At 59.7% G+C, this 14,123-nt stretch overlaps 1 protein-coding gene across 1 annotated transcript in view; it reads left to right on the top strand.

Annotated features, from left to right (window-relative positions):
• NOL6 (nucleolar protein 6) overlaps positions 1–14,123 on the top strand; it is a 19,789-nt gene extending 5,666 nt beyond the window's left edge. The window contains exons 9-26 of the mRNA XM_078599768.1: positions 80–138; positions 893–994; positions 1,184–1,299; positions 2,166–2,340; positions 3,562–3,684; positions 4,389–4,537; positions 4,956–5,043; positions 5,539–5,676; positions 5,845–5,962; positions 6,095–6,249; positions 6,647–6,810; positions 7,049–7,201; positions 7,767–7,864; positions 8,675–8,799; positions 11,332–11,421; positions 12,052–12,285; positions 12,443–12,544; positions 13,299–14,123. Coding sequence (XP_078455894.1) covers positions 80–138; positions 893–994; positions 1,184–1,299; positions 2,166–2,340; positions 3,562–3,684; positions 4,389–4,537; positions 4,956–5,043; positions 5,539–5,676; positions 5,845–5,962; positions 6,095–6,249; positions 6,647–6,810; positions 7,049–7,201; positions 7,767–7,864; positions 8,675–8,799; positions 11,332–11,421; positions 12,052–12,285; positions 12,443–12,544; positions 13,299–13,484 — 2,375 coding nt within the window. The 3' untranslated portion in view covers positions 13,485–14,123. The remainder of the gene's footprint in view (positions 1–79; positions 139–892; positions 995–1,183; positions 1,300–2,165; positions 2,341–3,561; positions 3,685–4,388; positions 4,538–4,955; positions 5,044–5,538; positions 5,677–5,844; positions 5,963–6,094; positions 6,250–6,646; positions 6,811–7,048; positions 7,202–7,766; positions 7,865–8,674; positions 8,800–11,331; positions 11,422–12,051; positions 12,286–12,442; positions 12,545–13,298) is intronic.

Genomic DNA, 14,123 nt, shown 5'->3' with positions numbered 1-14,123 from the left:
CGCCTGCACGCTCGCTCGCCCGCACACTCCGCTCGCACTTGCCGACCTCCGCTCACCTCGCCGTGTGCTCCGTGTGCAGCCGACACGGACCTGACTAAGGAGGGCGCGAGTTTCGTGCAGGAGCCGCAGGATGGCACGGTGAGTGGACGCGCCGGCCCGCGTGGCGGGGCGGGTGCTGGCGACGCGCTGTGCCGCCTGCCGTGCCGGCGTTGTGTGTGCGACCAGCTCGATTCCTGCTCACGGCCAACGTTGGTGACGAATATCAGAACCAGTCCTGGCCCTGCCCTAGGTCGACTCAACCTTGAATCAGTACCTGGTGCGGTGTAAATATCAGCACTGGGAAGACAAAGGCAGCTGGGTGTGTGTGGCCGTGTGTGTGCAATTGTGTGTGTGTTGTGGGGACTTAGGGTAAGTGATAATGTAGCGATTAGCGCGCACTGTGCTATGAACCCAGCGACCCAAGTTCGATTCTCACTCGCGGCCGACACCAGTGACGATTATCTGAAACGGTCCTGGGTCTCCCCTAGGTCGACTCGGCCTCCAATGAGTACCTGGTGTGGTGTGTAAACATCGCCACTGGGGAGGCAATTGTGGCCGGGCGTGGTGCTGGCCACCCACTACCTCGTGTGCCGTGCCGGCCTTCGTAGGTGCTCCCGAACAGCGCTTGCTCCAACAGTCTGTGAAGGCTTTACGGGGGATCTTTGTTTTTGTTATGGGGAACTGGGACGACAGCTCTTGGCCCAACAGCGCGCGGTTATCGGGGGGATCTGTGGCCGTATGGGTCTCAGTTGAGCGGTGCTTGCCTTGCGTGGCTGTACGTGGGGGAGCGGTGTTGCGGTTGTCGCCACACCGCACTGATCGGGCGTTCACTTCCCCTCCCAACCTCCCACAGCCATCGCTCGCCGATTTCCACGCCGCCTACGATGTGGTGTTCGTTGACCCCACGGGCCACCTCAACCTGTGCGCCGACATGACAGCCGCCACCTTCCACCGCGTGAGTGGGCCCCCTCCCTCGCTCCCTCGCTCCCTCGCTCCCTCGCTCCCTCGCTCCCTCGCTCCCTCGCTCCCTCGCTCCCTCGCTCCCTCGCTCCCTCCCTCCCTCCTCACCCCACCGTCCACCCCTCACCCCCTCGCTTCTCGATGCTGCTGTGTGACGCGCCACCGTTGCGGTCCGCCGGTGTAGGTGCAGAGGGAGGCGCGCGCGTCTCTGGCCGTGCTGGATGCTGGGGCCCCGGACGCCTTTGAGCTGCTGTTCATGCGGCGCGTGCCCTTCGCTCGCGCCCACGACCACCTCCTGCAGTGAGACGCCAGTTCGCTGCACCGCTCCTCATTGCTCCGCACCGCACCGCTCCGCACTGCACTGCTCCTCACTGCACCGCTCCTCATTGCACCGCACTGCACCGCTCCTCATTGCACTGCTCCTCATTACACCGCACTGCACCGCTCCGCACTGCACCGCTCCGCACTGCACCGCTCCTCATTGCACCGCACTGCACCGCTCCGCACTGCACCGCTCCTCATTACACCGCACTGCACCGCTCCGCACTGCACCGCTCCTCATTACACCGCACTGCACCGCTCCGCACTGCACCGCTCCTCATTACACCGCACTGCACCGCTCCGCACTGCACCGCTCCGCACTGCACCGCTCCTCATTGCACCGCACTGCACCGCTCCGCACTGCACCGCTCCGCACTGCACCGCTCCTCATTACACCGCACTGCACCGCTCCGCACTGCACCGCTCCTCATTGCACCGCACTGCACCGCTCCGCACTGCACCGCTCCGCGCTACACCGCTCCGCGCTACACCGCTCCTCATTACACCGCACTGCACCGCTCCGCACTACACCGCTCCGCACTGCACCGCTCCTCATTACACCGCACTGCACCGCTCCGCGCTACACCGCTCCGCACTGCACCGCTCCGCGCTACACCGCTCCGCACTGCACCGCTCCTCGTTACACCGCACTGCACCGCTCCGCGCTACACCGCTCCGCACTGCACCGCTCCTCATTACACCGCACTGCACCGCTCCTCATTACACCGCACTGCACCACTCCGCACTACACCGCTCCGCACTACACCGCTCCGCACCCCTGCTGGCCCTTGCCCCTGCGGCCCGTGTGGGCTAACCGGGTTGGCTTTGTCTCCGTGCCCGTGCAGCGTGCGTGCCAGCCGCCTGCAGGCCGTGTGCCGCAAGCTGGCGCTGCTGCCCGCGCTGCGGGACCGCGGCGGCGACTACGTGGCCGCCGCCCTCCCCTCGCTCGCTCGCTTCCTGCAGCGCGGCCTCGGGGCCCGCGCCCTTGCGGTGGCCCACGCGCCCCGCGCATCCCCGGAGGTACGCACAGTCACCCACATACGCACTCGTGCACAAAGACAAACATTTCCCGTGTAGCCTTACCAGACTGTTGGGGCAAGTGCTGTTAGCGAGCACAACAGGGTGGGTCGGCAGCACCTTACCCAGCCGCCTTTGTCTCCCTGTTGGCGATGTTTACACACCACACCAAGGTACTCATTTGAGGCTGAGTCGACCTAAAAAAGACCCAGGACCAGTTCAGATAATTGGCAATGGTGTTGACCATGAGCGGGAATCGAATTTAGGTCACCGGGTTCGTAGCGCAGCGCGCTGACCGCGACACTACCGCTCCACACGCAAAGACGCATACGCACAAACGCACACGCACACATGCCTGCACCACACAGACACGTGCGTGTGTGAGTGGGGAGCAGTAGTATAGCCATTGGCATCACTGGCGGAGCCAGTGGGGGGGGGGTGCGGTGGCATGTGCCCCCCCAATGATCTGATCGAAATCCCTAATTTTGATCGGATCATTGTGGTTTATTAGTAATAAATCGACATTTTACAACCCCCACTGCCACTGTGTAGCATATTAAAATGTTCCAGGGACTCTGTGAGATGATAGGACAATAGTCTGAGTCCATAATTGGCAATAAGTAACAGCAAGGCAGTTATAAGGGACTCAGAATTGTGCGCAGTTGCGTATACAGTACACGACTTCCCTGAAGCCATACCTTCAGCGAGCGTGATACCGATCACACACGGTTCGAATTCGACCCTCGATCGATGGCTGCACCATCGCCGCACACGCGTCGAATAAAAAGCGAGGGACAAGTCCTTACTACCAAGTCTTTCCTTACTAACAACTCCAATCATTTTTCCTTGCTGGAGGGGTTGCCCCTCTACCTGAAAATCCTGGCTCCGCCATTGATTGGCATGCTATGCTATGAACCCGGTGACCCAAGTTCAATTCCAGATAGCGATCTGTTCTTGGGCCTCCCCAAGGTCGACTTAATTGAGTAAATGGTGCGGCGTATAAACATCGGCACTGAGGAAACAAAGATGCCTGTGAAAGCGTGGTGCTGCCCACCCCCACCCCCTCGTGCCTGGTGAATGGCGGCTCTTGTTGTGGGTGCACTAAGAGGGGAGGAAGAGGTGTGCGAAGGGATGGAGTGTGCGCTGTGCGTGTGTTTGTGTCGGTGTTAGAGGGGTGGTGTGGTGGTGGCAGTGTGGTTGATACAGCGCGGTTTTCACCACCAGTGGGAGATCACAGCCGAGCCTCCCTTGCACCGTGACCTTGGCCCCGTGACCTTTGGCCTCCTGCTGAACTCTGACCTCTACACCGGCGTCCTGGAGCGTGGACCAGCTGCCGACTCCGCACAGGTCTTTGTGCACGTGCGCACACACAAACGCGCACACACAAACGTGCACACACACAAACGCGCACACACACATACGCGCACACACAAACGCGCACACACAAGCGCACACACACACAAAAAAGATGCATGCTGTTGGGCCAAGTGCTGTTGGCGAGCAGCGCGAGTGAAGGCCGGGGGGGGGGGGGGGAGCACTCCTCACGCTCGAGCCTGCTGGGCCTTTGCCGTTGCTGCACCAACGTTTTGTGTCCTCCCTCGGCGTCGGAATTCTTCCTTCAAAAAATATCGTGAAGCAGAAGGTCGTCGCTGCATACAACTGCATTTGCAAACGTGAATTGTAGCTTTCATCCTTACCCAAGTATCGATAGTGACATTTTAATGTGAAATTTTATTGAGGGACTGCGTGTTGTCTTGGTGTGGTCCAGGACTGTGTTTGCTGTTTTTCTTCCTTATGCAATTAACATTGATATCCTTTATCTATTTCATGTATTTATTTTAGTGATTTGTCTACCTTTCCTATACTTTGCACCACTATCGTTGTTATGTATTGTTTGCTGTAACGTCTGACCCCATGCCCCTACTGGACATCTGTGAAAAAGAGCTTCATAGCTAATCAGATTTCTCGGAGCTGCGACGAGACCGTGTGAATTTATGGTGACGTGGGCCGCGCCACCGCGCTCCTGACCGCCTTTGTCTCCCCGTCCCCAGGCAGCGGAGTTCCGAGCGTTCTGGGGTGAGAGGTCGGAGTTGCGGCGTTTCCAGGACGGCTCGATCTGCGAGGCAGTCCTCTGGTCATGTGACTCGGTTGCCGAGCGACGGCTCATTCCCGAGCAAATTATCAAGCACCTGCTGCACACGTGAGTCGACCCCCCTCCTCACGTGAGCGCTTCACAGTTAAACTAAGCCCCCCGTGTCCTATCCCCTTGGCGCGAACCACTGTTTCACGTCTCCCCATGCAAAAAGACAAAGATCCCCCGTGTAGACTTAACAGACTCCTGCGGCAAGTGCTGTTAGCGAGCACCTATGGAGGCTGGGGACGGCACACGAGGGGCTGGGTGGCCAGCACCACGCCCGGCCCATTTTGTTTCCCCAGTTCTGATGTGTACACACACCGCATCAGGTACTTTGTTAAGTCTGGGTAGACCTTAGGGGAGGCCCAGGGTTCACATATTCGCTGTTAATGATGTTGGCCACGAGTGGGAATCGAACTCGGGCCGCCAGATTCATAACGTCAGCTCCAACGCTCTACACACACACACACGTGTACGCACGCAGGCATACGGACGTGCCACCGGAGTGCGTCAGCTACGTTGGTGGGCAGGTGGAGGCGCTGATCCAGGTCCCACGCACGCGCCCCTCCCAGGTGAGCTCAAGCACTACAAAACAAAGATCCCCCGTATAGCCTTAACAGACTCTCGGGGCAAGTGCTCTTAGCGAGCATCTAATTAAGGCTGGCACACGAGGGCGTGGGTGGCCAACACCACGCCCGGCTGCCTTTGTCTACCCAATGCTGATGTTTAAAACACCGCACCAGGTACTCGTTTAAGTCTGTGTCGACCTGGAGGAGGGTCCCGGACCGGTGAGCGTGAATCAAACTCGGGTAGCCAGGTTCGTAGCACAGCCCGTTAACCGCTGCACCACCGCAGCGCACGAGCGGTATGCGGAGCGTACGCACACGCACGTAATACACGTGTCCGTGCTTACACAGCTTCACACACACACAGCCGTCGCACCCTGGTCATCTGGGCGGTGCTCTCAGGTGGCGGGGTGGCGGGGATTACGTTGTTTGCGACGCGTCGTAACCATTGTGCTCCTCCCCCCTCTCCTCCCCTCCCCCCCCCATCCCTCACGCCGTCAGCGCCGTACAGGCGAGGAGGAGTTGACGGCGGTGGTGCAGGCGTGCGATGAGCTGGGGCGCTGGCTGCGCGGTCTGCAGGGGCTGCCGCTCACGGTGACGAGCGTGCAGGGCACGCACCCCGCGCTGCGCCACACCGCGGTGAGACGCGCGTGCGACGCGGCACCGCGGAGAGTCGGTGTGCACGCTTGTCCGCGTGCGTGCGCGCGGTTTTGTACGTGTGGTCGGAGGTGCCCGCTCGCAGCACTTGCCCCAGCGGTCTGTTAAAGGCTACGCGTGGGATCTTTGTCTTTGTGCACGCGTGTCCAGGTCATGCCGCCTATCCCCACGACCGTGGACCCCGGCTACAGCCGCCCTTGGGAGCACGGCCCCGTCCTGACCCCCGACCCCGAGAAGCCGGCCCCCGCCTACGTCCCCGCGCTGACCGGTGCGTGCGTGCGTGTCACCCCCCCACGCGTCTCGGCCCGGGATCCTACCAGATCCGCTCAGACAGAAATTCATATCCCGACTTCTCTTAACCCGTTGACAATGTCCATGACCACTGACCCCTGACCTACAGTGATCTGCCACATGGAGGGGAGCGGCCGATGGCCCAAGGAGCGCGAGGGGATTCGTCGCATCAAGGCCGCCTTCCACATCCGATTGGCCGAGCTGCTGAGCCGGGAGCACCATGTGATCTGCCAGCCATGCCAATCGCACGTCGACGTCTACAAGGTATGGATGGGGCAGGGTCGCGTAAGGGGGGAAGGGGTGGGGGCGCTTCCAGAGCGTTCGGTCTAAACGAGAGGCGCTGCATTCGGTGTGGAGGGTCGAATCGCCGTTTCAGCCGCGTATGGCGAATTAGCCCGGTCACGCAACGTCTCGTAGCTGCCGCCGCTGCTGACAGTTTAGGGTCGTGATGATCCCTGTAACAGAGCTCCTCGCTCGGCTTAGTGGGGCCTCACCGGCATCGCCTTCCACTAGCGCCGCGTGCCGTGTGCGTTGTGAGAACCTGGGTCCCGCGGTGCGCGCGTTCCGCCGTGTTGACGCCCGTGCCGCCCCCGTGCCGCCCCCGTGCCGCCCCCGTGCCGCCCCCGTGCCGCCCCCGTGCCGCCCCCGTGCCGGCGCGCAGGATGGGTTCGTGTTCCGTGTGCGCGTGGCCTACCGGCGCGAGCCCGCCATACTCAAGGAGCAGCGGGCGCCAGACGGCGCGGTGAAGCTCCGCGACACCGAGGAGTCGCTGGCGCTCGAGAGAGACACGGTGCACCGCCCGCTCCACGCCAGCCATATCGCGGGGTGAGCTCGCGCACCACCGCCACGCCGTGCCACGGCACCGTGCCGCGACCCCGTCACGGCGCACCGCCCTGCTACACCGTCGCACCACAGCGGTCATTTCGTCGTGCCCTCTCGCGACACGTCGCAGAGTTCTACTGCGCTACCCTACAACACCATCTGCGCCAGCTACACCGGCCATGCTGTACCAGTGGTGGTGCTCGAAGCTAATGGTGCTCCCTAATCCCCCTCCCTGACTCAGCCTGCAGCAGCAGTACCCAGCATTCAGTGCGGCGTGCCGCCTCACCGCGCGCTGGGTGGCGGCACAGCTGCTGAGTGACTACGTGCGCGAGGAGGCGGTAGAGCTGCTGGTGGCGCGCGTGTTCCTCCAGCCCGCGCCCTACAGCACGCCCAGGTGAGTTAGCGCGCACGTGTGTGTGTGTGCACGTGTGTGTGTGTGTGCACGCGCGTGTGTGTGTGTGGGCGTGTGTCTTAAATATAGGGAGCGGTGGTGCAGTGGTTAGTGCATTGCGATCCGAACTTGGCAACCCTAGTTCCATTCCTGCCCATGACCAACGACACTGACAATGAATATTTGAAATGATCATGGGCCTCCCCTTAGTGGGCTGAGGCTTACATGACCACCTGGTAAAGTGTGTAAACATCAGCACTGGGGAGACAAAGGTTGCCATATTGGCTTTAATAGGTGCTCGCTTGGGATCTAGGGGGATCTATGCGTGTGCATGGGTTGCCTGAGCTGTTCAGCACAGCAGTTATCGTGCGTGCGCCTCTTATAACGATGATGGTGATGATAGTGATGATGATATCGATGATGATAATGTTGATGACGTTGATGGAGCCGGTAACACTGATGACGATGACATTGACGGTGTTGACGATAACTATTATGATGATGTTATCGATGATGACGATGATAACGATCATGATGGTAACGATGGCGTTGCACGTGTCACGTTCAGCTGCCCGCAGGTGGCGTTCCTCCGCGTGCTCGAGCTCATCTCCTCATTCGACTGGGCCAACAGCGCCCTCGTCGTCAACTTTAACAACACCATGACGGGTAACCAACGGATACACCGTGGGGCCGATGGCTGCTGCTGCGTGATCACAATTGAGTTATTTGCGGTGTCGATTTAAAAAAACTGCCGAAATTGGACCGTGACCTCATCACACGATGGCCTACTACTCTTGCGAATGACGCCACGGGGATCTTTAAAAAAAATGTTTTTATTCCAACTCGCCGCGAGCCCGGTAGAGAACGCCGATCACAGAAAGGGGGTGACACAGAAACTCTGCGCATGGCGACTCGATTTCGGCACGACAAGGGCCCAATGAGGGGGGGGGAAACTGGGATCGCTGCCCCACGCAGGTGGGGACCACGTGTGGGGGGGGACGTGAAGATTTATATGGGGAGGGGAAAAGGGATAAGGGGGAAGATAATTAATGTACTGGGGGAAGGAAAGAGAGGAAGGGAGGGGGGAATGGGGGGGGGGGTAGGGTGGGAGGGAGGGAGGGAGAAGAAAAAGGGAGGGCAAAAGAGGGGAAGCGGGGGAAAAAATACCTGCAAATGAAATAATATGCACGCGACGTGTGAAATTCAGCTCGAACATCCCACCGAGCAGTGCTCCGCTCCCGCCCACCACGGGGATCCACTGTCAGTGACCCAGATGGGGGGCGTAGTCGTGATTACTACGGTTAGTGCCACACAGCCGCAGCATTTACCAGGACAGCCGCTGGACTCGAACCGTGAATCTCTGCAGCAAGCGGCAGGGGCGCTCGCGCGAGGCCGCCTCGGCCCGGCCCTCGCCTCTGACTTGCGACGACGACGTTGCCGTGACGATGTTCCCTCGACGATGTTCCCTCGTCCCAGAAGCCGACGTGACGGAGGTCGGCACGCGGCTAGCGGCGATGCGGGCCCAGCACCCGGTGATGTTCATCGCGACGCCGGACGACCACCACTCGTCCATGTGGACTCGGGGCACCCCCACAGCACAGGTTTGTGTGCTGACCTCTGTGTGTGTGGGCCTCTGTGTGTGTGGGTCTCTGTGTGTGTGCTGACCTCTGTGTGTGTGCTGACCTCTGTGTGTGTGCTGACCTCTGTGTGTGTGGGCCTCTGTGTGTGTGGGTCTCTGTGTGTGCGGGCCTCTGTGTGTGCGTGCCTCTGTGTGTGTGCTGACCTCTGTGTGTGTGCTGACCTGTGTGTGTGTGCTGACCTCTGTGTGTGCGGGCCTCTGTGTGTGTGCCGGCCTCTGTGTGTGCGGGTCTCTGTGTGTGTGGGCCTCTGTGTGTGTGGGCCTCTGTGTGTGTGGGCCTCTGTGTGTGTGGGCCTCTGTGTGTGTGGGCCTCTGTGTGTGTGGGCCTCTGTGTGTGCGGGTCTCTGTGTGTGTGGGCCTCTGTGTGTGTGGGCCTCTGTGTGTGTGGGCCTCTGTGTGTGTGGGCCTCTGTGTGTGCGGGCCTCTGTGTGTGTGGGCCTCTGTGTGTGCGGGTCTCTGTGTGTGCGTGCCTCTGTGTGTGCGGGCCTCTGTGTGTGTGGGCCTCTGTGTGTGCGGGCCTCTGTGTGTGCGTGCCTCTGTGTGTGCGGGCCTCTGTGTGTGTGGGCCTCTGTGTGTGCGGGTCTCTGTGTGTGCGTGCCTCTGTGTGTGCGGGCCTCTGTGTGTGCGGGCCTCTGTGTGTGTGCTGACCTCTGTGTGTGTGCTGACCTCTGTGTGTGTGGGCCTCTGTGTGTGCGGGCCTCTGTGTGTGCGGGCCTCTCTGTGTGTGCGGGCCTCTGTGTGTGCGGGCCTCTGTGTGTGTGCTGACCTGTGTGTGTGTGCTGACCTCTGTGTGTGTGCCGGCCTCTGTGTGTGCGGGCCTCTGTGTGTGTGCTGACCTCTGTGTGTGTGGGCCTCTGTGTGTGTGCTGACCTCTGTGTGTGTGGGCCTCTGTGTGTGTGCTGACCTCTGTGTGTGTGCTGGCCTCTGTGTGTGTGGGCCTCTGTGTGTGTAGGCCTCTGTGTGTGTGCCGGCCTCTGTGTGTGCGCTGGCCTCTGTGTGTGCGTGCCTCTGTGTGTGCGGGCCTCTGTGTGTGCCGGCCTCTGTGTGCTGGCCTCTGTCTGTATGGGCCTCCTATAAATAGAACATTCACAGCGCTGTGAAGAAGGGCCATTGCCCGAATGTCACCTATTATATATTTTTTCTTTTAAGGCCGCCGTGTTGTTGACACGGAACGTGTTGAGTTTTACTAATACTAATAGGGGTTTCCCCCTTTTTTATGGCAACAAAACTGACACCTTTTGCAAGGAATCATGTTTACATTAACCACAATACTTGCAGTCAAATGCAAACAAAAAACAATACTCTGGTAATGTATGCATTGTCTTTGAAACTGATTGGTCCACACCAGAGACAGCTTTCTTTGGAGCCTCGTCTCATATGGTGTTCGACCAGATGACGCCAAAAGGCGCACAGTTCAAGACAACGCACTACCAGAGTGATGAGGGCTCGGGGTGAGCAGCCACATCATGGGACCTCTTTTGCCAGTACCAACATCTACATTACTCTGGCAGTGCGTTGTCTTGAACTGTGCGCCTTTTGGCGTCATCTGGTCGAACACCATATGAGACGAGGCTCCAAAGAAAGCTGTCTCTGGTGTAGACCAATCAGTTTCAAAGACAATGCATACATTACCAGAGTATTGTTTTTTGTTTGCATTTGACTGCAAGTATTGTGGTTAATGTAAACATGATTCCTTGCAAAAGGTGTCAGTTTTGTTGCCATAAAAAAGGGGAAAAACCCTATTAGTATATTTTGGTACTGGCAAAAGAGGTCCCATGATGTGTTGAGTTTTATTGTTGGTGCTTGTGGCACCACTGCCAATGCAGCCGCACCCAATAATTTGATAAATCCGTTTCTTATTGTAACTTTATTTTGTAATTGTGCTCTGATCGGTCTAAAACGAATCTACTCGAGCCGACTTACCATCCAGAGAATTCACGATTCAACTTTGATTCATGTTCCTGCAATATTTTTGAATACTCGTGGGATGAAGTTGCTTTTGCCATTTGCTTCATTGCTGCACTTTATTTTGTGTGTTTTGCTTTTGTAATTGTGGTGGCCCAGGTCACTGTTCTGACGATGAGACCGCTGTCCTGGTCCCGTTGAGTTATCTCCAGGTCACAGCCACATCAACATGGAGCAGCAGCCGCCGCACCTGCAGCTGCCATTCACCAATTTACAGGAATTACACCGCAGCGCTTTTTGGCAGGCTAGGTACACTGGGAATCATGTGCAATGTCGACAGCTCGCTGGCAGGAGGTTACGGGACCAGACCCGGGGGGGTCCATTATTACTCTGCGGTTACAGCAGCACAGTTGGTGGGCTGCTGCGACAAGAACCACGGTACCACTGCGAGCGCGATTCATTCCAAATCGTTCGCTCTTGACCCCCGGCGTGCCTGCGCGGGACGGACCCACGGAGACTCGTGAGCGTCCTTGATCCTCTTTTCTCTGGGCCTGATCTCCCCCCACCCCACCCCTCCCGTGTCTCCCAGATCCTGCAGCGGCTAATGGCGCTGGCGGCCGAGACGTGCAACGTCCTGGAGCGAGCGATGATGGAGCCAGAACCGAGCAGCGACATCAGAGTAAGAGACCGCGCAAGCTACATCTCCCAGCACCGGGGTGGTTTGACCGTACTTCGCCACGCTGGCCAGTGCCGCGTGGTAAAAGGGGTATGGGCGGGGGGGGGTTCGGGGGGGGTGGCTGACGCTGGTTCAGATATCACTCGCTGCTGACGTTAGCCGTGATGGGGAATTTTGAACCCATGTCGGCAAGTGCATAGTGCCACCACTGGTAACCACGGCGCCACCACTCCCCACAACACCCAAAGACGAAGGTTACCCCCCTGCATCCACTCAGTCTGCTGGGGCAGGAGCTGTCGCCCCAACTCCCCTGAACACAAACTGCCATTCGCCACGAAGTGGCAGTGACGTCACCGTGGCGTTTGTGCCAGGCTATGTGCATTTCAAGGCCACGTGAAGTGTCGAACGCCTGCTGGCTGGAGGCCACGGGACAGACCCAGTTGCCATGGGTTGACTGACCGAGAGGACTCGCAGATGCACCACCTTAACACGCACGCACAAGCAGATGGTTGCCCAAATGAACACGCGCACGCACAGGAGGGGGTGTGAATCGTTAACGCCACTCTCCACTGCCGGACCCCACCGGCTCGTCGCCCCCCTCCTCCTTCCCCCGCTCGGTTGCCGCGACAACAGAAGGTGTTCCGGCCCTCGCTGGAGGTGTTTGACGTGCTGCTGCGCCTGGCCCCGCGCCACCTGCCCCGCGCCGCCCACGCCGTGGACCGCCCCGCCGTCACGCTGCAGCGGGGGGTGCTGCCCGCCAAGCCCGCCAAGGCGGCCAAGGCGGCCCCCGTGTCTCGGCAGGCTCAACACGGCCACATGCCGGCCGTAGAGTACGACCCGGCGCGCCTCTTCCTGCAGGAGCTGCAGGTGAGGCTTGAGCCCGTGACCGCGTCGGCGCCTTTCGGGGCTGGGGAGCCTCGGCCTTGTCGAGGGCCGGGGGGGGCAGGGGGGGCGCCCCCACGGTGGCGGCGTCTTTCCCGTGGCTGCGGTCGCTGATCGCCGGCGCCGGGTCCCCTCTCCGCAGGACGCGTTTGGGGAGCTGGCGCTGTTCTTCCACGACCCCTACGGCGGTGACATCATCGGGGTGGTGTGGCGCCCGGACGTCTTCGCTCCGCAGCCATTCGCGGTAATCGCTCGCGCGCACTTGCGCCGGCTCGCATACTCACCCTCTTGATAATACTTGCTCACTCGAGATGCTTACCAGCGCACCCGCACCTCCAATTAGCACGTTTGGCTACTTACGGTGCAAAGTAAGTTCACCATGCATACATACATACATACCCGCTTCCTTGTAAACACCCCCTTTCAAGCATACCCGGTCACTTGCAACTTCCTCAGGACCTGCAAGGGACACGAACCCAGCTGGAAGCAGGGGGGCCGCGACGGTGACATTTAGTGACATTCACGCCTGTCTGCCTGTCCGCTCACGTGTATCCGTGTGTCTCCGTGTGTATGCGCGCGTGTGCGTGTCCCGTGTGTCCGGCGTGTGTGTGCGCGCGTGTGCGTGTCCCGTGTGTCCGGCGTGTGTGTGCGTGCGTGCGTGTGTGTGCGTGTGCATGTGTGTGCGTGTGTCCGGCGTGTGTGTGTGTGTGCGTGTGTGTGCGTGTGTGTGCGTGTGTGCGTGTGTGTGCGTGCGTGTGTGTGCGTGCGTGTGTGTGCGTGTGTGTGCGTGTGTCCGGCGTGTGTGTGTGTGTGCGTGCGTGTGCGTGTGTGTGCGTGTGTCCGGCGTGTGTGTGTGTGTGTGTGTGTGCGTGTGTGTGCGTGTGCGTGTGCGTGCGTGTGTGTGTGCGTGTGTGTGCGTGTGTGTGCGTGTGTCCGGCGTGTGTGTGCGTGTGCGTGCGTGTGTCCGGCGTGCGCGTGTCCGGCGTGTCTTCTTCCAGACATCCCACGTGGCGGCCCGTCGGCCGCACGGCCAGAACGGCGTCGCAGGCGGCAAGCGGAAGGCCGCCCCGGCCGCAGCGCTCGTGCCCAACGTCCCCGCGGTGCTGGGCGACATGGCCGTGCTGGGGCAGGGCCTCCTGCTCGAGGTGGAGCCGCGCACGGAGCGCTGGGGCCACATCGAGTGACACGGCGGCCGTGGCGGGCGGCACAGACAACGCGGTGGCGGCAACACCGCACGGCATCGGCGGGGGTTTCACTCCCGGTTGAATTGTCAGCTTCCGGAACATCACGTCCAGTGTACCCCCCTAACTCTGCCTGTGGTGGCTATGGGTCGTGTGCCACCTACTCCAGTCTATACCAGCGAGCCGAAAAATATTCGGTCAGAGATTAAACCCAGGTTTGAGTCCCATATCCGCCCAGCGCTCTCTGAGAAACATAGCCACAGTGCATTAAGACCAGCCACGATCAGTCCACTGCTGGATGAAGGCCCTCCCCAAGTCACCGATTCTCTCGGGTTCCTGTGATGAGCGGATTCAATTGTTCCATCTCTGCAGTGGACATCCTATCTGGCGCTTGCCATCCATTGACTGTAAATGCCCTACAAGCCGTTTAAAGGTCCTGTGATGTCGTTTGTAAGAGGGAAGCCATTGTGTCATTGACCTACTGACTGCCGGTCGCTATTTCTTAACTTGTACAAGATAAAAAAATATATATATAACCGTGATTGCGTGGCTTCGTTTGTATCTGTGGAGGGAGGGAGATGGACGGATCTGCTGTCTGGGCTTTTGCCCGCTTAAATAAAGGCTATTCTATTCGATTGAGAA

The sequence above is a fragment of the Lampetra planeri genome, chromosome 13, assembly GCF_965212315.1.
Source record: "Lampetra planeri chromosome 13, kcLamPlan1.2.h2, whole genome shotgun sequence".
Classification (NCBI taxonomy): Eukaryota; Metazoa; Chordata; class Hyperoartia; order Petromyzontiformes; family Petromyzontidae; genus Lampetra; species Lampetra planeri.
Note: the sequence above shows the minus strand (reverse complement) of the source record. Positions and strands in the feature narration are given on the sequence as shown.